The sequence below is a fragment of the Enhydra lutris genome, unplaced genomic scaffold, assembly GCF_002288905.1.
Source record: "Enhydra lutris kenyoni isolate GAN:26980312 unplaced genomic scaffold, ASM228890v2 scaffoldscaffold21, whole genome shotgun sequence".
Lineage (NCBI taxonomy): Eukaryota > Metazoa > Chordata > Mammalia > Carnivora > Mustelidae > Enhydra > Enhydra lutris.
In genome coordinates, this window is record NW_019154105.1 from 26233294 (window position 1) to 26260039 (window position 26746).

At 37.4% G+C, this 26746-nt stretch overlaps 1 protein-coding gene and 1 pseudogene across 10 annotated transcripts in view; one reads left to right on the forward strand and one right to left on the reverse strand.

Annotated features, from left to right (window-relative positions):
- LOC111148927 (factor interacting with PAPOLA and CPSF1) overlaps positions 1–23516 on the reverse strand; it is a 78021-nt gene extending 54505 nt beyond the window's left edge. For 4 of the 10 annotated variants that reach the window (XM_022505730.1, XM_022505733.1, XM_022505732.1 and 1 more), the window contains exons 1-8: positions 23253–23516; positions 22052–22096; positions 21909–21948; positions 15915–15972; positions 14707–14810; positions 8276–8340; positions 7467–7574; positions 6823–6953 (exon numbers count right to left, since the gene is read on the reverse strand). In XM_022505730.1, coding sequence (XP_022361438.1) covers positions 6823–6953; positions 7467–7574; positions 8276–8340; positions 14707–14810; positions 15915–15972; positions 21909–21948; positions 22052–22096; positions 23253–23337 — 636 coding nt within the window. In that variant the 5' untranslated portion in view covers positions 23338–23516. Of the gene's footprint in view, positions 1–6460; positions 6530–6822; positions 6954–7466; positions 7575–8275; positions 8341–14706; positions 14811–15914; positions 15973–21908; positions 21949–22051; positions 22097–23252 lie in introns of all 10 variants that reach the window. The other 6 variants (XM_022505731.1, XM_022505725.1, XM_022505724.1 and 3 more) reach the window with 3 other exon arrangements.
- Positions 12074–12364, forward strand: LOC111149161 (annotated as a pseudogene).
- Positions 23517–26746: the final 3230 nt, after the last annotated feature.

Consider the following 26746-nt stretch of genomic DNA (forward strand, 5'->3'; position numbering starts at 1 on the left):
TGACAGATTTCCTAAAAACAAAATCATGTCAGGTCTTACATAACCAAACAAAAGCTGAATGAAGTTTGTAACCTTGAGAAACTAAATATTTACCCAAATTACGCTACCAGTGATACCAAAACTTAGTTTGTGAAATTTCCTTTAGCTGCCCTTCATAGCATTATTTATAAAAGGTTAACCTTACAAACAAAATAATGCCTAAAAAGAAATTTAAGTGTGGTACACCCAAATAATACATTATGCAACTACTTAAAATGTTATTTGTCAAAAAACTTTAATAAACTAGGAAAACATTTGCCACATAATGTTAAGGTAAGAAAAGGAAAAGTAGCAAACCACATAAATTATAATTTTGTTTCAACCCACAAAAACAAAAAGACTGACAAAGCAATAAAATTTGGGACTCTGAAAGCATATTAAAAAACAGTAACTGACTGAGCAAACCAAAGAACTTGAATCACAAGTCAGCAACAAGAAAACAAAGATACTATTATTTTCATGGCAGGACCCCAAAAGGTTGAGGAATTGACAACTCTAGTTCCCAGAACATTTGAATCACCCAAGTATAAACTCTCTCAGGCCACTGGAATCTAGTCCCTGAAAAATCAAATCGCCACAAAAAGAAAAAAAAAAGTAACCCAATGACATGGACACGTGGAACTGTTAAAAGCTTAGCTCTACAGTAAAAACTGTATCAAATTTCATTTATATTCAGAGCTTCCAATCACCTTTTTAGAGGCCCATTCCCCTATGACCAAGGATCAACAAACATTCAAGGAGAGTCAGTCAGAAGCCAAAACAACAAACATACTATGCAAGAAAATAAAATCGAAATGAAATGAACAATCTATCATTAATAAAAATATCTTCTGAGAGACAGATGAGAAAAAAAAAAATACTCCAATACTGCATGCATGAACAACAGGATGCTACTGTTAAATACCAAAGAAAAACCTTCTTGGATATTCACAATATAACCACAGAAATGAACAGAAGAGTTTTAAAGCCGAAGAAATCTCCCAGATAACAGAAGACAAACAGGTAGAAAATATGACAGAAAAGAAAATTGAAGGACTAGCATAAGAGGTCCAATATGTGAACTGGAGGTCCAGAAGACATTAAAAAGCAGAGAAAAAGTAAAAACATAATAGAGGAAAATACCCCAGAAATGGGAGGATATGTGCTCCCAGACTGAAAGAGTACAAATGAATGCTTGGTACAATAGATAATAGACCAAGACACAGGGTTGTGAAATTTCAAAACATAGTGACAAAGCTTATACTTATCCACGGAGGAAAACAAAATCATCTATGCATGTGTGTGCAGGTATAGACATAAAAATATTTTCACAGAAGGTTGTGGGTCAGTTTTTTCTTACACATTACCCCTTCCCACTAGTCACTCTTTCCTTGCCCCTCCCTCCAAATTATATAATTACACAATTGTTTTTACATCCAAATAGGTGATTTTTATTTTTAAACCTATTAAACTACATCTCCCTTCATTTCACTAAAAACAAACAAAACAAAACAAAACAAAAAAAAACCCTTATTTATATTGAAGTATATAGAAAACTATAAGAATGTCAAAATGTAGACAATCATTGAGGCATTATAGTAAACACACAGGGGTTCATTTATACTATTTTATCTACTGGTTAGTATGTTTGAAAATTTACTTAACAAAAAGTAAAAAATGGTTATTTTAAAGAGGCTGGTAGGTGGCTTGTCTCTCAGTTGATTAAGGAGTTTAAAAAGTATACTTGGAGCAGACATGACAAGAACTTAAATTACAAATCTTAAATCTGTTCCTTTTTCCATTCACTAGCTTAAGATGGGTTCCTCATTCCTTTCATCCCTACAGTGCTGCAACAGCTCTTTATCTGGTCTTACTTCCCTTTCTCTTCCTTATATTCTAAAGCCTACCCTTCTAAAGAACACTTGTCAGTTTTCTAAAAATCAAGTCTGCTCATGCCTATCCTTCTACTCAAGAACTTTCAAATGGCTTCCTATGGCCGATACAAATGTCTATAGACTAGTTTAAGATTAAGGTCTTTCCCATCATGGCCCCACATCTACCATTTCCAGGCTTCTCTCCTCTAATATCTCTCATCCGCCCCAACTCTCCTTTCATGATATCTGGTTTTGCTCACATTGCTCCTTCTACTACAAAGTTCTATACTCCCCTCTTTTCTACTAATGAAAACTGTCTTTCAGTTAGCATGTCTGAATCCTTCTAGACTCTGCACGTTAGGATAACCCACTCTGTCTTCTGAACTCCCTACTGCACTTTAATAACAGCACTAACATAACAATTCTCAAAATATAACATGACTAGTCCTTCTAATACATCACTCAGATCATGAGCTCCCTGAATACAGAGATCCTGGTCTTACTACAGTATCTGGTACAGTGCCATGCACATTAGAGGTGCTCAGACATAACAGGAAAATTGGGGAAGTCCTTTTCCTTCTTTCTGTCTCACCAATCCTAGTAATTGTAATTCAAACAGCGGATTGGTAGATAAGATCTTAGACTTTTTTACACCTTACACTGATGCCAGAATTATATTACTTAAAAGCCACATCCAGAATTATGTTACTTATTCAGCACAAATAGGCACAAATAGGCAATAACTCCTCCAACTTGCCCTTGTTTCTAAGGCTTTCTAGTACTGAACCCTGCAAAGCCACCTCTCTTCCACTCCTTTCCAAAAGAACTCTTCCGATAAGGCTAATTTCTATTTTTTTAAATTCATGGAGATTTTTTTTTTAAGATTTTATTTATTTATTTGACAGACAGAGATCACAAGTAGGCAGAGAGGCAGGCAGAGAGAGAAGGGGAAGCAGGCTCCCCGCTGAGCAGAGAGCCCGATGCAGGGCTCGATCCCAGGACCCTGGGATCATAACCTGAGCCGAAGGTAGAGGTTTTAACCCACTGAGCCACCCAGGCGCCCCCATGGAGATATTTTGAAGATTTATTTAGTTATGAGACTGAGAGCATGTGTGTGCGAGCACAAGCAAAGGGAGCAAGGGGAGCAGCAGGCAGAGGGAGCAGTAGGCTCCTCGCTGAGCAGGGAGCCCGATTTGGGGCTTGAGTCCAGGACACTGGGATCACGACTGAGCCAAAGGCAGAAGCTTACCTGACTGAGCCACCCAGGCATCCTGATAAGGCTAATTTCTTAAATACTCTCATCTACTATCTACTCAATTAAGTTGAGTTTCTTTCTTTGCCCAAGCTACTTCCTAATCCAGAATACTTTTTCTTCTGTTCTCCATACTCAAGATTCTGATTAAAATGGCATATGTTTCTCTAATATCCCATCTTTAGACTCTTATTTATTTTATTTACTTATGTAACACACAGAGAGAACAGGGGGAATGGCAGGCAGGCACAGGGAAGACTCAGCAGGGAGCCCCACACGGAGCTCGATCCCAGGACCCTGGGATCATGACCTGAGCCAAAGGCAGCAGCTCAACCAACTGAGCCACCCAAGTGCCCCCAACTTTAGACTTCTAAAAAAATACAGAAATATAAAGAAATTATATATGACACTCAAAGTTATTTCTAATCCCAGAGTAATTCTTTTTGCCTTTTTAAAATTTTAAAATCAATTAACATATAATCTATTATTAGTTTCAGAGGTAGAGGTCAGTGATTCATCAGTCCTATATAATGCCCAGTGTTCATTACATCACATGATCTCCTTAAAGTCCGTCACCCAGTTACCCCATCCCCCACCCACTCCCCTAAAGCAACCCTGTTTCCTATAATTAAGTCTCTTATGGTTTGCCTCCCTCTGATTTTGCCTTGTTTTATTTTTCTCCCCCTTCTCCTAGGATCCTGTTTTGTTTCTTAAATTCCATGAATGAAATCGTAATTGTCTTTCTCTGACTTATTTTGGTCAGCACAATATCCTCTAATTCCATCCACACTATCGCAAATGGCAAGATTTCATTTCAATGGCTGAGTAATATTCCATTGTATACACATTCACCTCTTCTTGATCCAGTCATCTGTCAACGGACATCTGGGCTCTTTCCACAGTTTGGCTATTGTGGGTATTGCTGCATAAACATTGGTGTGCAGGTGCCCCTTCAGATCACTACATTCCTATCTTTGGGGTAAATAACCAACAGTGCAGTTGCTGGGTCATAGGGTAGCCCTATTTTCAACTTCTTGAGGAACCTCCATACTGTTTTCCAGAGTGGCTGCACTAGCTTGCATTCCTGCCAAAAGTGCACGAGGGTTCCCTTTTCTCCACATCCCTGTCAACATCTTTTGTTTCCTCACTTATTCAATTTAGCCATTCTGACCAGTGTAAGGTGGTATCTCATTGTGGGTTTGATTTATATTTCTCCCAGGGTAATTTCTCATCACTCAATTCTCCAATTTCTGTAGCATTTTGTCTAAAATAAACATCTTGGTACCTAATACTACCTAAGAAAATTACCTCTGCATATTTGGGATACCCATTACATTCTTAAAATATTTTTTGTATTCTCCAGAGTTGCAGGAAAGATATTAAGAGACAACTCGGGACTTTTTAAAAGAATAATAGCCCTAGAGAAATTTGAACAAGGAAATTTTAAGGTAACAGAAACTTGTCTGAAATTTAATGTCAACGGCAACCTGAAAATGCCAAGCACTCCCATACAACCAGTAGTTGCAGATTTTGAGCAACATCAATAAAATATATCCTACAGATCACAATATACATAAAAAGTTTGAGCCTCACACATTATTAAAATATACACCCTAGGGGCATGTGGGTGGCTCAGTCAAACATCCAATTCATGATTTTAGTTCAGCTCATGATCTCATCAGTCAAGAGGTTAAGCTCCCCGACCCAGGGAATCTGCTTGAGGTTTTCCTCCTTTATTCCTCCCCGCTCCGACTCATATATACTCTCTCAAATAAATATTAAAAAAATACACACCCTGTTTCCAAATCAGTATTTGTAACAGATGAGTAATATTTAATGTGCATTATCAAGGCAAGAAAAAGCATTAGACTATACCCATTAAATTCAAATCCTTATTCATTCAGAACCAAATAAATGAGAATAGAACAATAACCTCCTCTCATGTAGCCAAAAGAAACTTCAAAATAATTTTGATACACAGTATGCATATAAAAAATGCATTCATGGTGACCACTTTCAGTAAGAGACCAGCCCCTGGGAGTTTTTTATTCTTTAGTTTCAGAAGTCGACTGCAAAAAGACAAAATACACAGAACCTGGCAGTTCACAAGGTCATTTTGTTTTCATTTGTTAGAAGAAATAAGAAGGACCACTGCAAATGAACTATTTCATCATAAAGACAACTTTTCTACCTATTTGTTGTAATCAAGTGTAACAATATATTTACTCCTTAAATAAGAAGATAGCACCAAAAAGCACCTGACGACCATTTAAAATAAAACAGACATCATTAAACACTTTCAAAAGATTGACAGCAGAACAAGAACCAAATACTTACCCAAAGTAGGATGCAAATTAAAATTAAATTCTCTACCCACAACTGTGTCCAGCAGAGCGGCTACATCTGCGGCTATAGCACAGGTATTGCATAAGGCAGTATTGCGGTGGACAGGGCTGCAGTCCCAAAAGGGTCACAGGAAAAGTGCCTGCCCGCAGAAGTTCCCTGAGTACATAACCCAATCTAAAAGCCACTCCCAGTCTTCATTCCAGTGTCGTTCAATACAAGAATTAAGAACTAAGAAGTAATAAGGTAAAGGAAAAGAGTACACAATCAGGTTTTGAGAAAAGTTTGCAGGTTGCAGTGTATTGCAGAAGTATGAAAATATGACATTACTCTTTGGATTGGGCCTGTGATCATATGGGATGGAGAAGCCAGAAGTCAGACTTTATGTCCAAGTGAGATTATCAATCTGTAAGTCCCTATAAAGCCTAATCCTTTTAAGCTACGAATTTTAAAATCAACGGCTTTATCCTCTTCTGTTGAGTCTTTGTTAGAGACTCCTAAAAATGCGTAAGCTTTTTGAGACATCTTGAACTGTAAGACACATTACACCAACGATTTTAGTGTCATACAGATAATAAGCAGTATGCCATCTTCTTTACCACTTTTTTAAAAGAAAACTGAGAAAAATAAATCTCCAGTTCTGGTAAGAATGATAGCACGATCTAAAATGAGAGCTTAGCCTATTGGTGTGAACATGTCCTACAAACAAACATAGACTATAATTTAAAATAAAATAACGACATATAGCAAGAATAGTTTTACTTGGCATTTGTTAGTATAATAGGCTATAAATTCACATGCTTGCAAAAGTGGAGATAAAACAATAATCAGCAAATGTGTAAGTCACCAGGAAGCTGAAGGTTTGGAAAAAAGGTAGCTGTTTCCACTTTAATCTCATCCTTTGAGTAGTGGTACGGGAGCAGACTCAAGAACAAAAAATGAGAGCAACCAAGGATAATTTACTAAAATTCACCTTAAAAAGATTGAATCTGCCATCTTGGATCTCTGCACCTGGTGTAACTTCCATAGTACAGTCTTCGGCCTAAGTTAAATAACATATTCCCCATTAAGATACCACATAATTTTTAATTGATAGGCCATATAAAGAAAAACTAGCTGTGGCTAGTCTGTGACTTGAAACTAAGAACATCAGATAATCATTAATACGAAATTGAAAGGGAAGGAAGGGCAAAAAACAAACATGGTAAACAGAATGAAAATTTTAAACTATCTTAGAGCATTTAACCACCTTAACAGGGAAAAAGTGATTTATCTGGGGAGTAAAATTTGGGACTGTAGAAAAGCCTGGGGTATTCTGGAATATTTACTAATTACCGTAATTTTATTTGTAGTAGAGGTAACTGGTATAACTTCAAGTCCCATTCGTATCCTCTTTTGTTTTTCACAGTAAGCTTTCCAAGTATCTTCATTAAACCCATAATTAAAATAATCAGAAAGATCAGCACCTAAAGATAAAACACAGTGTTAGTGTACAAATATTTCAATCCTATTTTTATGCAGTATATAAAAGAAACTATAATATAAATTTAGTGTTCTATCAGTTTTATCACCCCTTCTAATTTTTCCCAATTACTGCCATAAAGGAATGGTACTATAAAAATTTTTGATCAAAAGTATTTCCTTCAAGCCAGAGTACTATGCTAAGCAAAATAAGTCAGAGAAAGACAAACACCATATGATTGCACTCGTGGAATTTAAGAAACAAAACAAACGAACATAGGGGGTAAAAAAGTATTTCCTTTAGAAATGGCATTACAATAAAAACAATATTCAAGTCCACTTTGGTATGATGCAGTCAGATTTAATTATACAGGCCATTCTTATTCTTCATCTACTTAAAACAAGAAAAATTACATTAAAAATAATATTCTAAATGGGTTCTAAAAAAAAAAAAACTTTTCTAATGACCATCTGTACTAAAAATCTTTTCAAACAGATATAATCCACAATAATCTTACCCGGTTTACGCCATGGTTTATCTTCAAAGGAATCCAAATCTACCTCCAAGAGTGGAACTCCATTAATGCTTCCAGGTGCATCAAGGTCTACCCCTTTGACTTTTGTTCCTATTTTATAAAATTACAAAATGGTGAAGGAGCTGTTATTAGCAAAAAGCTGAGAGATATCACAGAAAACAGAAACCATTAACACCTTTTTACTACCGATAGCACTAAATACAGCAAAGGTTCCAAACAATGCATTAGAGTTATTTTTAACTTAAATAAAAGGTGAGATCAAACTTTATGGAACAGCTGTAAAATTAACTGGACTGAGAGTTTAGGTGCTAGCTGCTTATAAGGAATTCCTGTACCAACAGTGATTGTTTTAAATCACTTTTTTGTACAGCCTGTGAGCTTAGTCTTTACCTTTTCAAAGGGCTGTAAAACAAACAAGAAAGCCAACCATGTGACTGGAACCCTGTGACCCACACAGCCTAAAATATTACAGAAAATTTGTCCAGGGGTACCTGGTTGGCTCAGCCAGTTAAGCATCTGCTCTCAGCTCAGGTCATGATCCTAGGGTCCTGAGATCGAGCCTCACATCAAGCCCCCAGCTCAGCAAGGGTCTGCTTCTCCCTCTCTCTCTGTGTGCTCATATATGTGCTCTCTCTTTCTAGTAAATAAATAAAATCTTAAAAAAAAAATTTTGTCTGTCTCTGTCATGTATGGTCAAAACCACTCTTTTTAACTGAGCTGTAAGAATTCTACGTATTTATGACCTTCATATATATGCCTTATTTTCCTATTTATACAGTTACAAGTTTTACCTGTAGTTCCATAAACTCTTCCCCCTGTTTTAATGTTAAGATTTACAGGTGCTGTACCGTAACTCCTAAAAACAAAATAAAAATTATACTGAGAAACTTAAAACAGCAATATACTCAATGTGTACAAATAAATTATATGCCCACATAGTTAACTACATGAATTAACAATGACTCACACATTTCAGAAAATGTTCTAAACTAATTAAAAAATATATTTTTTAAAAGTCTACCATTTTTTCCATCTAAAAAACCTACCTGCTACTAAGTCAGTATCTCACTGTACCAAACTTCGTTTAAGAAATTTGGCTAAGAGGAAAAAAGTCTATATACCTTGTCTTCATTTTCTCACCTCCTAGTTATTCAATATGCAGCAATCCTGCAATAAAGAAATTTCTCCATCTTGTTTCCAAGTCCAGTGACCTCCCTGTAGTCCTCCCTGCACTGGTTACTATTGATAAATCCCTCTTTCAAATACCCATAGGGTATTTTTACCCATAAAAATGAATTCATTTATATTAAATCTAAAAATAAATCTAGGGTGATAAAGTAGAAAAGTGTTTGGAAGTGGTCTGTGGTTAATGACTAAAGAAATAAGAAAGAAATTCCTAGAGTGCTAGTAAAGTTCTGTATTTTGATCTGGGTGATGTTTATATGAATGTACACATATGAAAAAATTATTGAGCTATACTTTTTTAATGTAATATAATATACACATGACAAAGGAAAAAAAATAGAAAATCTGAAGTCAGACCCAGGTTCAAATACAAGTTTTGTCAATTACTACTTGTATAACCCTGGCTAAGTCACTTAAGACCTCATGGATTTTGTATAAATTTTCTGTAACATGGGTTTACAGAAAGTTCTCTACTTCTGCATACAATGCATTCTCGTATATGAAGAGGAAAATCAAATACACTAACCAAAACAGACTAAAACATAGTAAGATCTCAATGTTTTCAATGATATATTTCTCACATTATAATCATGTTATTTAATTTGCTCCTTTATTCTCACAATTTCAGGTAATTGGACTTGTAAAGATTCACTATTTCTGATCTGCCTAATAATTTCCATTTTTTATCTACAATGTACTAAAATTATGAGACTTAAGTTATTCACTTACATTAGCACCATCATTTTTCAGTTTTCTGCTTAAAAATGATATATAAAAAGTGAAAAATAAGTGTAATAAAATATCCAAATAATTGTATAAAGATCCACTGCTATAAATGCAGAAACTATGAAATAACCCAAATTAAACTGTCACTGTCAGGTAGTACTACCATACAATCCTGAAGTGTTTAAATCATTTCAAGGACATTAATTCATCGGTAAATGCTTAAATACAACGAATGCATCAGATATAGTTCTAAGCTAAGGAAGGAGAATGACGACCTGAACAAATATAGCTCCTGTCCCACAATGCTTACATTTCAACAATCTAAATTCAGCACAGCAAAAACACTTTTGGGTTATCTATATCTGAGTTCTAGCTGTTTAAAAGTCAAATGTATAGGGGCGCCTGGGCAGCTCGGTCAAGGTTAAGTGTCTGCCCTCAGCTCAGGTCATGATCTCAGGGTCCTGAAATTGAGCCCTGGGTAGGGCTCCCTGCTCAGAGGAAGTCTGCTTTTCCCTCTCCCTCTCTCCCTCCCCCTGCTTGCTCTTGCTCTCTCTGAGATAATAAAATTAAAATGTGTTTTTTAAAAAGCCAAATGTACAAAAATCAAGTAGTCTCTAAATGGTCCTCTTACAGAACTGCTAAGGATAAAACAAAATAGTATTCATAAAAGTCTTAATGATAAGTTCAATAAATGAACCTCTTGATTCCCACCCAGCTATTTTCCCTTCCATGTTTTGCCTTTAAAACACCACTTTTCAGGGCGCCTGCGTGGCTCAGTCAGCTAAGTGTCCGACTCTTGATTTCAGCTCAGGTCATGAATCTCACATGAGCTTAACCTATGAAGGGCTCCATACTCAGTGCAGGCTGCTTAGGACATTCTCTCCTCCCCCTCCCCCTCTGCTGCTCCTCCCCCTGCTCACTCATTCTCTGTCTCTAATAAATAAATAAAATGTAAAAAAATAACACCATCACTTTTCTTTTTTAAAACAACTAAGGCTTTGGTATTCATGTGTGTAGAGAAGCTTAGCTGTTTGGAAAATTGCACTTAAGCTGATCTGATGCCTTCCATCAGACCCCCATGAGGTCTCAGGATTCTCTAGGTGCCAGACCTTACATATTTGGGTTTTTAAGAAACTTCAAAATAAATGCATCAAAAAAATGTATTTTAACCTACTCCTTCTACATTACCCATACATGCTAATATACTTTTAGTTACTCAATTAACTGCTCTAGAAAGCTCTAAGTCATTGAGTCCTTTATCTCACTCTGCATCCACAACTAGTCATCCATGTTCCCGCTATTATGCACCCCAATGCGTCGTTTTCCATCCATCCCTATACTGCTGCCACAGGCTTAGTCTGGCTTATCATCTCATGTGCACAATTCAAATGTATTCATTTCTTCCTATTCAGTCCACCTCAACTACTGCTGCAAGTTATCTTTTCAAATAAACTAACCTACTTAAAAACCTTTAAAGGTACTAACTCCCTCAAGTGGTTTCAATCACCTTTTCCCATCTTCCATATTCTCCAGCCCTGTAGTCTCTCTAAGCCAATGCTTCAACTACAGCTCAGTAGTGTCCTCTGCTAAATCATCAGTCCTCTTCCTCCTGACTCAAGAATTATTCAAACAAGTTCATATATTATCTCTTCTAGGACCTTTTCCTCAACAGGTGTAGGCTTTTAGCAACTCTCCTCCCAAAGTTTTCAATTCACTATTCTATTTCTATTCCAGCACTTAAACCCCACTGGAAGTATTTGCTCACATGTCTATCTTCCTCACTACTTCCAGTAAATAAGGATGACTTTATTACTTTTCATAGTCTCATCATCAACTAATGTAGTGCCAACAAACATTTTTAAGTGTTTAGCAAAGGGGAATCCCAAAGGTAAGAAACCACTTCTCTGTACAAGCTTACAGATAAAATGAACTTTGTAACAGAAGTATGTTGCCTGAAAAAAATGCTATTTTGTACTTTCTAACCGCTAAACCCATTTAGTATTGTTCCTGGAATACAATTTGCTCTTTAAATTTGCTTCTGAAAATTCTGTGCACAAAGTTAAATATTCATCAAATTTTATTTTCTCATAGACTCTTTCAGTTTTCAAGAGATATATCTTGAAATATCAAGGTTAAGTTTTACACCCTTCAGAAAGACCTATAAGTTACTCTGAAATGCAAAAAGAAAAAAAAAAACATAAAAAGTAGATCAACTGAAGGGTAGAAGCATGGACAGAGATACATACATTCACACGTATATTTGGTAAAGCAAACCCAGCAAAATGTGAATTGTGTAATCTAAATGATGGATAAAATGGGTGTTCACACAATTCTTTCAACTTTCTTAGATAATTTGAAATTTTTCATGTTGAAATACTGAGGAAATAATACTGAGGAAAAGCTGTTTAGTCAACAAACATTTACTGAATATTTACTACCTGTAAAGCACTTTGAGGAAAAGGGAAATACATAAACAATGGTTTCTACTCAAGGACTTTAGTGTCTAAAGTGATAAACATGAACCAACATAACTACATTTCATGAATCTGGAAACTGCTGTAAGAAATAAAGTTCAGGACTGCAGTGGCTGCAGGGATGACAAAAAAATACTAAACAACCTATGGAAGTAAAGTAGAATTTCATAAAAACCTAATGGTGGCTGTGAAGGCCCTGATGCCATGAATGTCAAATTGGTATCTTTGGATGGTCATGAATTTATTGTAAAAAGAGAACATACACTAACATCCAGAACAATAAAAGCCATGTTGAGTGGCCCAGGTCGGTTTGCTGAGAACAAAACTAATGAAGTCAATTTTAGAGAGATCTCTTCACATGGGCTATCGAAAGTATGCATGTATTTTACCTACAAGGTTCACTACACTAACCACTCCACAGAGATTCCTGAATTCCCAGTTGCACCTAAAATTGCAATGAAACTGCTAATGGCTGCAAACTTCCTAGATTGGTAAAAAATTATAATAAACTGTTAGCTTTTTTCAGAAAAAAAAAAAAAAAAAAAAAAAAAGAAAGTTCAGAAAATGTACCATGGGAGTCTATGTACATTCAATATTTGAATGCAATTTCTACCAAAAATTTGGTCATATTAATAAAATAAACACTATTTGCTTTAACTGTTAAGTAAAATTATTTGTATTTGGGGCACCTGGGTGGCTCAGTGGGTTAAGCCTCTGCCTTCGGCTCAGGTCATGATCTTAGGGTCCTGGGATCGAGCCCCGCATTGGGCTCTCTGCTCAGCAGGGAGCCTGCTTTTCCCTCTCTCTCTGCCTGCCTCTCTGCCTACTTGTGATCCCTCTCTGTCAAATAAAATAAAATCTTTAAAAAATAAACAAATAAATAAAAATAAAATTTGTATTTGCAACTACAGAAGAGTATTTACTACGTACACAATGACTACAGTGTTCCTTTTGCATAATGCAGATGGCAAAGGCCTATTAACATAAAGGTCTACTTCATTATATGTAAGCCCAACATTAATTTTTTTTTCTTGTAAGTATTTTGTTTTTGTTTTTTATTTTTTATAAACATTTATTTTTATCCCCAGGGGTACAGGTCTGTGAATCTCCAGGTTTACACACTTCACAGCACTCACCATAGCACATACCCTCCCCAATGTCCATAACCCCACCCCCCTCAACCCCCCTCCCCACATCAACCCTCAGTTTATTTTGTGAGATTAAGAGTCACTTATGGTTTGTCTCCCTCCCAATCCCATCTTGTTTCATTTACTCTTCTCCTACCCCCTTAACCCCCCATGTTGCATCCCCTCTCCCTCATTTCAGGGAGATCATATGATAGTTGTCTTTCTCTGATTGACTTATTTCGCTAAGCATGATCCCTCTAGTTCCATCCACGTCATCGCAAATGGCAAGATTTCATTTCTTTTGATGGCTGCATAGTATTCCATTGTGTATATATACCACATCTTCTTTATCCATTCATCTCCAACATTAATTTTTTAAGTGGAGATGAGAATACTGAGAGTTATCTACCCCTAACATTACTGTCTCTTCTCAACCCTGATCTCTAGAGTTATAAAATTATAGAGAGTCCTTATTATAGTGTGAAATGGACCATGACAATAACTGAATTACCTTTAAGCTCCTAAAATAACTTTAAAAAAAAAATAGCTCTAGTATAGAAATAAAATATTCAAAAATATTTATCTATATATTGCTTGATTCCAGATAAGGCTGCATAATGAATTATAGTGCAACTGATGAAAAGTTTATGCTCCCAATGCACAAGCACTACATTATGTATCTAATCTGATAAACCACAGAAAAATACTGACTCTTATTCTGCCACCATAACAAAATCACATTCTGTACTTTAATATATTCCCTTCTAGCCTTTCTCTACGATTCTTTATGTGCTCAATGAGCTAATGACAGTTGATTCACTAGATTCAGTTTTACAGACTATAAAACTTGAGACAACATATTATCTTAAAATGCCAACAGAATAATTAACAACTTCAAAAACACACTATGAAGAGCAAAAAAAAAATTTTTTTTTGATACTGTTTTTATTGGACAAAAAAATTTTAAAAACCTAAACTCAGTTTTGGATAATACAATGGAAGAACAATGCAGATGAAATCTGTAATTTAAGGTTTTCTCACTTTAACTAAAGAATGTGTACTCCTCAATTATGAAAACATCTTAATTTCAGAAATCAAAAACAGCTGCTTCCATGGCATTTTATCTAATAAACTATCTTTAAGAAAGAAATATTTTTATGGTGAAATTCCTTTTTGTCATGAGACAGAACTGAAACAACACTACTGATTTTAGGTGTACAACATAATGATCTAAGTATACACTGAAAAATGATTAGTTACTTATCACCCATCACCACACAGTTCTGTATTTTTTCTTGTGATGAGAACTTTCAAGATCTACTCTTCCAGAAACTCACAGTGAAATTTTAAGACTTCTTTCACATCATGGTAAGATGGAAATACGTAAAAACAATGGAATCAACCACCACTGGTTTGATATAAGCATGCTACCCTTAATTTAGGCACACAACTGTTAGTTAAAAATAACTTACCACCTGGGTGGCTCAGTCAGTTGAGTATCCAACTCTTGGTTTCAGCTCAGGTCACAATCTCAGGGTCATGAGGTTGAGCCCCACGCAGGGCTCCACACTCAGCAGGGAGTCTCCTTGAGATTGTCTCCCCTCTCTCTGCCCCTCCCGCCTATATGCACGGGCGTTCTCTCTCTCTCTCTCTCTCTCAAATAAATAAATCTTAAAACAAACAAAAAAACAACAAAAAAACCAAACTTACCCATACTGTGGTGCTCCTGTTTTAATGTCTCCTATGGTGACATGAACATCATCCTCATCATCATCACTGTCACTATCACTATCATCTTCAGTCTCGGTCACTTTCTACACCAACAAACAATTATAAAATACATTCAGTAATTCATCTCAACATCTAATATGAGTAACTGAAAAGGTAATCATTTTGTGTTTTTTGAAGTACAGTTTTAGAGAAAAATTACAATTTCATAGCACTGTTACCTCATGTATAACTATTATACATGATAAATAAGGATAAGAATGTAAAATCTTTTCTCAGCATCATCTTTTTGTAAATAACACCTCACGTATTTTTTCCTATGATTTGCAACTGCTTCTCTGAAAAAAAAAAAAAAAATCTAAGGCATTGTACTAAGATATTTAGAACAGAAATTATAAAAAGTAAGTATCTGAGGAATTTTTATCAAGAATATGAAGAGGAAAACAATTAACTTTAAGAGTCATGGTTAAAAGACACCAAACAGTTAAGGAGCAGTTCAGTTATTCTTGTCATTCATTTACAGTTAGAAGAGTCCCTGGATGCAGATGATTGAGGGATTACTTTGTTTCTAGGAGCATAAAGTGGGACTATTTACAAAGGCTTTATTTTGGCTCTAAAAGGCAATTTTGTGCTTAGTCACAGAATAGTAAACAAAAAAGTAGGTCACCTAGGCAAACTATTTTTTTGTATACAAGTTCAAACCTGTAGAATAATGATTTCCTTCTTTTCATAGGATCAGAATGTTAAAATATTCGTAAAACCAATAATACGTGTTCACCCCCCCCAAAACAACACTTTTAACAGGCATGACTGAAGTTAGAGAATATCACATATTTATGTAAAAATATATTATTCCAATAATCAAATTTGGGCTATGGGACTTAATGTTTTCCTTGAAAATGAGGTTCACTATGATCTCTTTAGTTGAGCTACAATCACTCAGTTCCTTGATAGCAGTCAGCTTCAAGCCTTCGCACATGCTCCTCTTACTTCATGGAAAGTCTCTTCCCACTACTGCCTCTCACCACTGTGCTTCTGATGGCACCAGATGAGGTGGAATATAAGAGCAGTCCAGATCACGCCGGACACTGAAAGTCATGTTCAATTTGTGGCTTTCTTCCTAAGTGAAGGGGAAACTACTATAAAGACTTTAAACAGAGAAGTAACTAAATTTCAAAGCCTTATGTTACCGGTTTAGGCACGCCATTTTCAGCAGTTTCGTCTTCAATTCCAGATGGAGGATTAGCACTACAAACAACAGAAATAAGCGCACAATCTGGTATTACTTTTCAGAAGTACAGACAGAGTATACTAGTATTTTTTAAAAGCTCTCATAGTTTCCTAAAATTATTATCTCCACTGGAAAAGAAAAAGGATGGCAAAAGCTTTGTGTGCTATTCTGCTATTCCTACTGCTCTGCATAACACCCATATTCAACATTCAAAGTAGAACAGAACTGCCAAAGGATGTCAAATTGCAAATCTGACAATGGGCTATAATTCAAGTTTTTTATTATTTTAAAAATATGCATCACACTTAATTTTATTTAGCCTAACTATTGGATATACGTTATTTCATAAAAGATACATTTTTTTTTTTAAAGATTTTATTTATTTATTTGACAGAGAGAAATCACAAGTAAGCAGAGAGGCAGGCAGAGAGAGAGGAGGAAGCAGGCTCCCTGCTGAGCAGAGAGCCCGATGTGGGGCTCGAACCCAGGACCTGGGATCATGACCTGAGCCGAAGGCAGCGGCTTAACCCACTGAGCCACCCAGGCGCCCCCATAAAAGATACATTTTAAGATTTAAAAAAAAAGTTTATCTTCACGTAAGACTGCCTTTCCATTTGATGCCAATTAGTAGCTCCAGGCCTAATTTTGATGCATTAAAAAACAAATTACTTTTTGAAGGCCAATCAATACCTGAATTTGCCATATTAAAGCAAAAGTGATATAAAATAATAAACCCCTCTTTTCTCATGAGACTCAAGCATATGGTCAATAATTACCAAATAAAACTTGTAGTACTGTAGTATAATTGGCTTCTTATATTTTAATAATTATGTTTCTATAGTGGCAACTAGCCATTAACCTCACTTTATAGTAAAGAAACCCAAGGGCAAAGCAACTAACTCATATTTAGTAGGTTTTCTACGAAAAACCTCCAGATCTTGATATAGTTCAAACATCTTTTCATTAGATTTCTGCTTATCTCTTCTACACCCTACTTTGTGCCAAGCAGTTTCTATATACATCAATTTAATCCCTACGTGGTATTTTACAATACAATCCTCATGTAAAGCAAAAATGAAAGATTAAAAACTGAAAATTTAATCGGGCGCCTGGGTGGTTCAGTTGATGAAGCAACTGCCTTCAGCCCAAGTCATGATCCTGAAGTCCTGGGATCAAGTGCCACAATGGCTCCCTGCTCGGCAAGGAGTCTGCTTCTCCCTCTGACCCTCTCCCCGTCATGCTCTCTCTTTCTCTCTCTCTCAAATAAAATCTTTAAAACAAAACAAACTGAAAATTTAAATGTTAAGTTTTACTTGTGATACTTCTTGACCCAAGAAAACAAATATACAACTATAATTCTTTAGTACACTTAGCTCCTGCTTAATTAAGTTTCTAGGTAGCCAGAAACAAGTTCAGTTTGCCACGAAACAGTATATTTAGCCAAAACTTGGGACAAATAAAACATGACAAAATTGGAGACAGCACAATGCGATGGTTAGGATGTTTTAACAATGAACCAGACACCAAAAAGCTGGGGAGAACTCTCATAGCAAGGACTCTGCTCAGTTAGGGCAAGGTGATGATGTACCAAGCTAAATACTAGAACACAGGTTTGGTGAACATGCCTTCCCCAGTACTTTCTGAAGTTTTAATTCCCTATCACCATTAAAATGCTAGAAATACAAAATTATAAGCTTTCCCTAGAAAAATTAAGCTTTATGGGTTGAAATTTTCCATAGGATAAAATAAACGTATAAGCTCTTCAAATAAAATTTTAGTAAAGAATACAGAGACATTTGACAGTAATACTCAGGGAAGATAGAAGACTTCCCTCCAATACATTTAAACAAGCTGAATATAGAAAAATTAAAAAATGTGCAATCAGAAAATAAGCCTTAAGAATTACAACCAAGAACTTATACCAACAAAATTAAGGGAATAGATTAGCTCACAAAAAAACTGCATTTAACTGTGAATCTGTAACACTACCCAGTGATTCCTGAACAATTAAAAAACAGGGTATGAAAAAACTGTAATGACTTTTATAACTATAAGCTACACAAATTACAACTTTGTGAGTAAGATTAGGGTTAGGAACTGGGTTGTATACACAGATTTTAATGATAAAATTTCACAATATAGCAATGAGTGAAAAAAAACTTCCAAATCAGGGGATATTTTTAAGTGAAGAAGAATCCCTTTCAGCATCCCTTAAGTTAATTCTATTTCCATGTCTCACTTCTTCCCTCCATTTACTTTTTTAAAAATGCAGACATACCTCACGTTGTCATGCTTTGCTCTATTATACTTCCCAGCTAAGTTTTTCAAATTGAAGTTTGTGATAACAGCATATCACCTATCAGTGCCATTTTTCCAACAGTGTTTGCTCACTTTGTGTCTGTCACATTTTGGTACTCTTGCAATATTTCAAACTTTTTCAATATTGTATTTGTTATGGCGATCTGCTTGATGTTACTATTGTACCTGTTCTGGTAGCTATGAATCGCAAACATTTAAGACGGTGAACTTAATCACTGAATACTGTGTGTGTTCTGACTGCTCCACTGACCAACCATCACCTGTCTCCCTCCCTCTCCTTAGGCTCCCTAGTCCCTGAAGCACAATAATGAAATTAGTTCAATTTATAACACTCTAAGGTGTCTAAGAGTTCAAGGGTAAGAGTCCACACGCCTCTCACTTTAATTAAGTTTAGGGAGGAAGGCATGTCGAAGGCAGGCACCAGTTGGCAAATGTGTAAATGCAGAGAAAAGTTCTTAGAGAAGATTAAAAGTGCTAAACTCTAGTGAACACATGAATGGCAAGAAAGTAAAAACACCTTACTGCTAATACGGAGAAAGTCTGAGTGGTCTGGAGAGAAGACCGAATCAGCCACGGTATTCCCTTAAGCCAAAGGCTAATCCAGAGCAAGGCCCTTACAACCCTCTTCAATTCTATGAAGGCTGACAGAGGTGAGTTAGCTGTAGAAAAATAGTGTGAAGTCATCAGAGGCTGGTGCATGAGGTCTGAGGAAAGAAGCCATCTCCAGAACACAAAGTGCAGGGTGGGTGAAGCAGCACGTGCTGATGGAGAAGGGGGAGCAAGTTCCCCAGAAGACCCAGCTAAGGGAATTCAGAAAGGCGGCCACACTAAACAGCAGATTTTCATGGAGACAAAATAGCCTTCTGTTGGAAGGAGATGCCATTGCGGACTTTCACAGCTGGAAAGAAGTCAAGGCCCGGTTTCAAAGTTTCAAAGGAGAGGCTGACTCTCTGGTGAGGGGCTAATGCAGCTGGTGACTTTAAGCTCAAGCAAATGCTCACCATTCTGAAAGTCCTAGGGCCCTTAAGAATTAACCTAACTCCACTCTGCCTGTGCTGTACAAATGGAACAACAAAGCCTGACGACAGCACGTCTGCTGACAACATAATTTACTGAACATTTCAAGCGCACCGATGAGTCTACTGCTCAGAAAAAAGGATTCCTTTCCAAATATTACTGCCCATCCACAATGCACCCAGTCACCTAAGAGCTCTCTCTCTGTTGAGACATACAGTAATAAGATTAATGTTTTCATGCCTCATAACAAAATATTCATTCTGCAGCCCATGGATCAAGGACTCATTTAGACTTTCAAGTCTTACTACTGAAGAAAAACATTTCATAGGACTACAGTTGCCACAGACAGAGCGATTCCTCTGACGGATATGGGCAAAGTAAGTTGAAAACCTTCTGGAAAGGATGCATCATCTTCATCATTCGAGATGCCATTAAGAACATTCATGATTCATGGAGAAAGATCCAAATAGCCACATGAACAGGAGTTTGGAAGAAGTGGATTCCAAACCTCATGGAGGACTTTAGGGGTTCCAGACTTCAGCAGAGGAAGGAAGTGCAGGTGTGATGGAAATAACAAGAGAACAAGAATGAGAAGTGGAGCCTGAAGACGAGACTGCATTGTTGCAGGCTCATGATAAAACCAGAACAGATGAGTGGTTGCATCTTCTGGGTGAGCAAAAAAAAAAAAAGTGGTTTCTTGACATGGAACCTACTCCTGGTAAAGATGCGGTGAAGACTGTTGAAATGGCCAAAAAAGGATTCAAAATATTACCTAAACTTAGTTGATAAAACAGCAGCGGAGTTTGGGAGGACTGACTTCAATTCGGAAGGAGGGTCTACTGTGAGTAAAATGCTATCAAACAGCATCACTGCTACAGAAAAACCAACTGTTCATAAAAGGAAGAGTCAATGGATGTGGCAAACTTCACTGTTGTCTTATAAGAAATTGCCACCCCAACCTTCAGCAACAACCACCCTGATCATCAGCAATTTCAAAGCAAGACCCTGTAACCAGCAAAAACAGGACTTGCTGAAAGCTCAGACAATGGTTGGGATTTTTTTTTAGTGTGAAAATACTTTTTAATTAAGGTATGTACATTGTTTTTTCGACATAATACTATCACACTTAAGAGATTCCACTATAAACAAAACTTTGATATGCACCTGGAAACCAAAAAATTCATCTGACTCACTTTATTGCTGTGGAACTGAACCCACAGTATCTGTAAGGTATACCCCTACCAGCTTTGAAGTAGATTTCATATACCACAAAACCCACCAATTTGAAACATTCAACTGAATGGCTTTTCACATTTATAGAATATACAGAATAGTGCAACCATTACAACTGCCTAACTTCAGGACATTTTCATCACCTGAATAAGAAACCTTGTATGTATCAGTAATCACTCCCCATTTTCCCGTGACCTCAGTCCTGGCAACCACTCTGTCTCTACAGATTTGCCTATTCTGTACATTTATTTTAATTGAACCATACAATATTCAGTTCTTTGGGACTGGCTTCTTCAGCTTAGCATAATGTTTTCAAGGTTCACCCACATTGTAACAGGTATCAATACTTCATTTCTTTTTACTGCCACATAGTATTCCATGATATGGATATACCATATTTTATCTATCCATTCAACATTTGATGGACTTTTATTTCCATTTTTTTGGCTATTATAGACAATGCTGCTAGGAATATTCATGTGTAAGTTTTTGTGTAAATATGTATCAATTTTCCAAGGCATATCTGTAGAAGTGAAATTCCTGCGTCATATAGTAACTATGTTTAACCTTCTGATGAACTGTTTTCTAAAACAGCTGCACCTTTTCGCAATTCTGCCATCAGTGATGATAGTTCTAACTTCTGCATATCTTCACCAACACCTGTTACTTTCTTTTTGATGGTAGCCATCCTATTCTGAGGGATGCAGAGTGATACTTCCTCCACTTTCTAAACCCAAATATTCTTTAAAAGATCTTTTTTTAACCATCCCTTCCCCATTAGGTGACATTAAGTCATTGATATTAGATTTGATGAGTAATGTCAGCATATCCCTGTACTTGTCTGTGTGAGTTGTTCTGAAATCTAGATGTTTCAAGCTGTTTACATGTTCTGTAAATGATACTCAAATCTTTCTAGCAGTCTAACAAAAGGAATCAATCTTATAACAGATTCATTAATTCCACTTTGAATTTAAATACAAAATGTTGAAATTATAACCAAAGTGCACTACCACCTTACTAATAAGTTGCAAAAAGTTATTTAAAGGATTCTTTTAATCAAAAAATTTTTTTTTGAAATTTTTTTATTAGTCTAACGGTTATGTTGATACTCCACTACTATGCTCACTTAAGAGTACAAAGTTACTTAATAGTGAAGAGTATTCAAACCCTTACTTCAAAAATTCTGTCCCCTAAGCTACTAGCAAATAAACAGAACTGATTAGGTCCTGAAATAGAAATCAACTCTAAAGGATTCAATGTCTTTGAACCTTCAGTCAATATGCTGTATTCAAGCTAATGATTACAATGAAACAATTCTGACAATTTGTTGCAGAATCACTGTATCATACAATCTGTATAAACATCAACAACAAATTCCACTAACCTGGCATTTTCTTCTTCTGGCCTTTCAACTTCATTTTCATCTACCAAAAAAAATACATAAATAAATAAATAAAATTAACAAACAAACCACTATTAAAGAAACCAGTATTATGAAAATCTGAAGTGATCATCACAAGCACTAACCTAGGTCCTTTGCCAAATCACTGTGCACATGCACGTCCCATGGGCCTATAAGCACATCCAAAGTTAGATCACCTTATAATGACTTAACAAAATATGTCTTTTATGAAAAAAAAAAAATCAGACTGTACTTGTATAAAATTAAGCTTAATTTAAGAGGCATTAACTATTTCTAGATCTTTGTTAAGGAAACCCTACACATTTACATTTCAAAGAATATGACTAATGTTAAATCTTGCCACCAAAAGTAATGAATTTTACAAGTCTGTCAAAATCAAAGTTTGTCAAAGTCACAGCATCAAGGAGCTGCATGATGCCCAAACGTGCACTTTTACTAAAGAATATACATTTTAGGCAAGGAACACATATTAACTTTCAAATCTAGTTATCATTAACAGACAAGAAGAGACTGTGACTTAATGAAAAGTTAAAAACCAGATACCAAGTCCCTTTCAAGAGGGCAGTACAAAGTGCACCGAACTTATTTTGGGGAAAAAAGATACATACGAAATAAGTGAAAACTATAAGCCTAAGGGACATGAAATACTTTTAATGATGTGGGTTAAAGAGCACTCTCTTAAAAATGAAAAACTTCACCTTAATACAGGAGACATTCGGGGTTTTCTTTATGGGCCATAATGTATTCCATCTCTTTCTCTCTCTCTCTTAATTAATTATTTTTAAAGCACGACTTTCAGACAAGGAGGTACCCTTGCAGGTGCATTCCATACAAACTGACCATCAAGAAACAAGACGTTAGTTTTACAGCATCAACTTTATTTAGCTATTATTACAGAAAGACTGTTTCTGAACGAAAGGGACGGGGAGGGTATCCTACAGCCAAGGGGCAAGAAGAGACACACCAACAGAGCTCAGAATGGAGGTAAACAGTAGGGGAAAGAGCGCGGAGACCAGGCGGCCGGGAAGCCCTCGCGGGGAGGAGGGCGAGGCAGAGGCCTGGCCCCGCGCCCAGCCCGACCGCCCCGGGGTGGCTGCGCAGTGGGGGCGCGGGCTGCGCGTAAGGGGAGGGCGAGGGGAGGCCAGGGAACGTGCACGCATCGCTCGGCCTAAGTCAGGCCGGAGGAGGCTCCGTACAAGAGGCCCCAGCGGCGGCGTGAGGGGCCCGGGACGCCGGCCGTTTGCGGGCCGCGAGGGAAGGCCTGAGAGAACCCGGGAGTGAGAGAAGGGACAGGAAGTTCCGTACCGCCATAGAGCCACTCTTCCTCCTCATCCCCTCCGGTCCCGCCGCTCAGCTCCGACACTAGGCGCTCGACCTCGCCGGCCGACATGGCCGTCCCGAGCACAACTTAAAGGCGGCGATCAACAGCCCCCTCCAACCCCTTCCCAGCCTCGCTGCCCAGGGGCGCGAGAGGGGCGCGAACCCGCCGGCGAGCGAACGAAGAAAGCGCGAGACTCAAATCTCAGAAAGGCGGCCGCGGCGTAGGAGGCTGCAAACAAGACGGCTCCAGCGGCGCTCCGCCTGCGCACGCGCAGCAGCAGCCCAGCGCCGCGGCGTCTTTAGGAGGCTTCGCTTCCGCGGCGCCGTCCACCTGGGCCCGGTTGCGCTTGCGCGCCGTAGTTGGCTCCGCCCCTGTGGAAGCGCGCTTTGCCTTTTTAGCGTGGTTTTCTCCCTTGGCGGCGTCCAGAATCGGCAAGGGTTCCCCTCCCCCAACCTTTCCTCTAATAATCCTATTGCCTTTGCCTAGTGCACCATTGTTTCCTTATCCCCTTGATGCTTTCTTTCTCTTCTCAACTGTTTTTCCGTTTTTTAATCTTATGAAAGCTCTTGTTTTCGTTCTTCATGGATTGTGTCAGCCTTAATACAGAATTATTACCTTATCGCTCCCGTTTCTCATTAGAGAAAGCATAATTCATGTCTACTTTGTTGAAAATTCAGTTTTAAGGGCAAACGAAAGTCAAGCTAATGAAAAACGCATTCTCTTTGGTAAAATAAAACATTACAGTTAAGGTCGAAGACCCCCTCATCCACTACCCTTCCTTGCAGAAGTATCCCTTGTTGACTGTTTGGTGTGAATCCTCAGATAATCTATACATTTACGTTATGTGCTTTTGGTGGAAGAACTTGAGATTAAAGAGTCTTAAAGGGTACAATACTGTATATCATTATGCGGATTGTTGTGTTTTTTTTTTTTTAACAGTGTTTTGGAGAGCCTTTCCATGTTAATATATTCAAACTATATTCATTTTAAATGCTTCTCAATATTCCTATAGCATGGCTATCACAAAATGAATATGGTTATTTCCCTAGTGATGTACATTTAGATTGCTTTCAACGTTTCACTTTAACCAAAAAACCAAAACACTACAATGAATAACCTTGTAAATGACTTCTTGCAGGTCTATACAAGTATTTCTCCAAGATCATAGAGTATGTGCAATTTTTATTTTAGTAGATAATGCCACATTTTCAGGCTACTTTTGAACACATTTTTCAGGGAGAAGACGATAGATGGGTCAAAATTGGTGTTCTAGTTCTTAACTGTGACTACCTAGTTGCATGATCTCAGGTAATTAACTTCTCTTTGCTTCAGTTTTCTCATCCTTAAAATGGAAAAGCTGAATTTGATGATCTCTAAAGTTTCTTTTGGTCCAAAAGTTTTCAAACAGGACTCTCACTTTTCAACAGAGAGAAATTCATTCTAGTTTACAAATCAATCAATGGATTTACTTGCTGTCCCGTCACTAAATATTGTTCTTCATATAACAATTGTTGAATATCTGCTGTTTAAGAACTCGGAAAGTAAAGATAGGAGTAAAGCATAGTCCTTGCCCTTGAAGAGCTCTCACTTTATTGAGAAAGTCTGAAGGGTCTTAATTCACTCCCCTATAAGAGTAAAATGTGGATATGCTTTAATAGAAACACAAAGGAAATGTTTACATCCCCAAAATGGCACATCATCTCCCATTATTTAAACAAATCCTGTGGTTTTAATACCCACCCCCAACACCACCTTCCTTTGAAGATTCAATTGCTAGGCCCAGTCTCACCTGATTAGGATAATCCTTTCCATAGTTCTAAACTCTAATGAGGTATGGCCAACATTGTGATATCTTTCCTGAATTCCACTTTATCTCCTGCCATTTCTTTGTACTATAAATATTTATGAAGAGTCTACCATGTGCCAGGGGCTCTTCTAGGCTATGTAGATTCAGCAGTGAGTAAATAAAAGTCCTTCCTCTTGTGAAGCTTTCACTCCAATGAGGAAAGGCAGAAAATAAACACATAAATGTACAGTATGCCAAGCTGTGATAAGGATTATAAATAAGAGTAGGATGGGGGACCTAGGAAAGAATGATAAATAAGGATTAGGTGCAATTTCATGTCAAGAGGTCAGGGGAAAACTATTCTAATAAGGTGACCTAAGGGTAGAGAGCTAAATGGAGAAAAGAAGTAAGCCATCGTAGATTTCTGGGTGAAGCCCTATCAGACAGAAAGAATAGAAGTGCAGAGGCCCTAAGGCAGAAACATACTTCGTGCATTCAAGGAACCCCAAATGAACTGGGGTGGAAGGAGTGAGAAAGAGGATATAGAAGAAATCAGAGTGATTGGAGGGTAGGCAGGGTAGTACACTCTTTTACACCCTGTTGCTTCTATGGCCTGTGCCTATCACGTCCTATAGTGATTATTTGACTACATATCTGTTTCCCTAGGACTTTTTTTTTTTTTAAAAGATTTTATTTATTTATTTGACAGAGAGAGATCACAAGTAGAGAGGCAGGCAGAGAGAGAGGGGGAAGCAGGCTCCCTGCTGAGCAGAGAGAACCCGATGTGGGGCTCGATCCCAGAACCCTGAGATCATGACCCGAGCTGAAGGCAGAGGCTTTAACCCACTGAGCCACCCAGGAGCCCCTCCCTAGGACTTTCACTAGATGAAGTCCTCCTTCAAACAGGGCAACTTCTTATATGTCACTTATTTGTGATATGGCACCTAACACTCAGTAGATCTTGGCCTGGACTGACAGTAATGGAATGAGGATTTTACATTCTGCTTCGGAGTATCATAACGCAAGCTCATAGTCCTGTCTATTTGTGAATCCATGAGTCTATAATGAACTTTGGTGGTTTCGTGGAAAAGACAACTGCCTTCTGCTGAGAATCATCTTGCTCCGTTCAGCTACCCAAAATAAGCTTGTCTTTCAAGACTCTACTCAAACGGAAGAGTTGATGAATATTTACTGAAGCATCAGAATCACCTTTATGGTGGAGGTAGCATTGAAGCTAAGCTTTGAAAATAAAGATTTTCACAAGCAGAGAAGCCCATAAATCACTAATAGCCACTCTGAAAAGGCCTCTTCCTTCCTTGCTTTTAAACTGAGTTCTTTGCCTGGATAAGCTTCCTTAGTTAAAGATGTCTTTTTCTCTCTATTCACCAGGGAAGAATTAAAAGATAGATAGTTTGAAGATATTATATAAACTTATGAACTTATCAAACTACAATATTCCATAGATTCTGACTATATTTATTTGTTTTCCATTTTATCAGTGGGTGTGTGTGTGTGTTGGTTCTCAGCAAAAAAAAAAAAAAAAAAAAAGGGAGGCGCCTGTGTGGCTCAGTTGTTAAGCCTCTGCCTTAGGCTCAGGTCAGGATCCCAGGGTCCTGGGATGGAGCCCTGCATTGGGCTCTCTGCTCAGTGGGGAGCCTGCTTCTCTCTTCCACTCCCCAGGCTTGTGTTCCC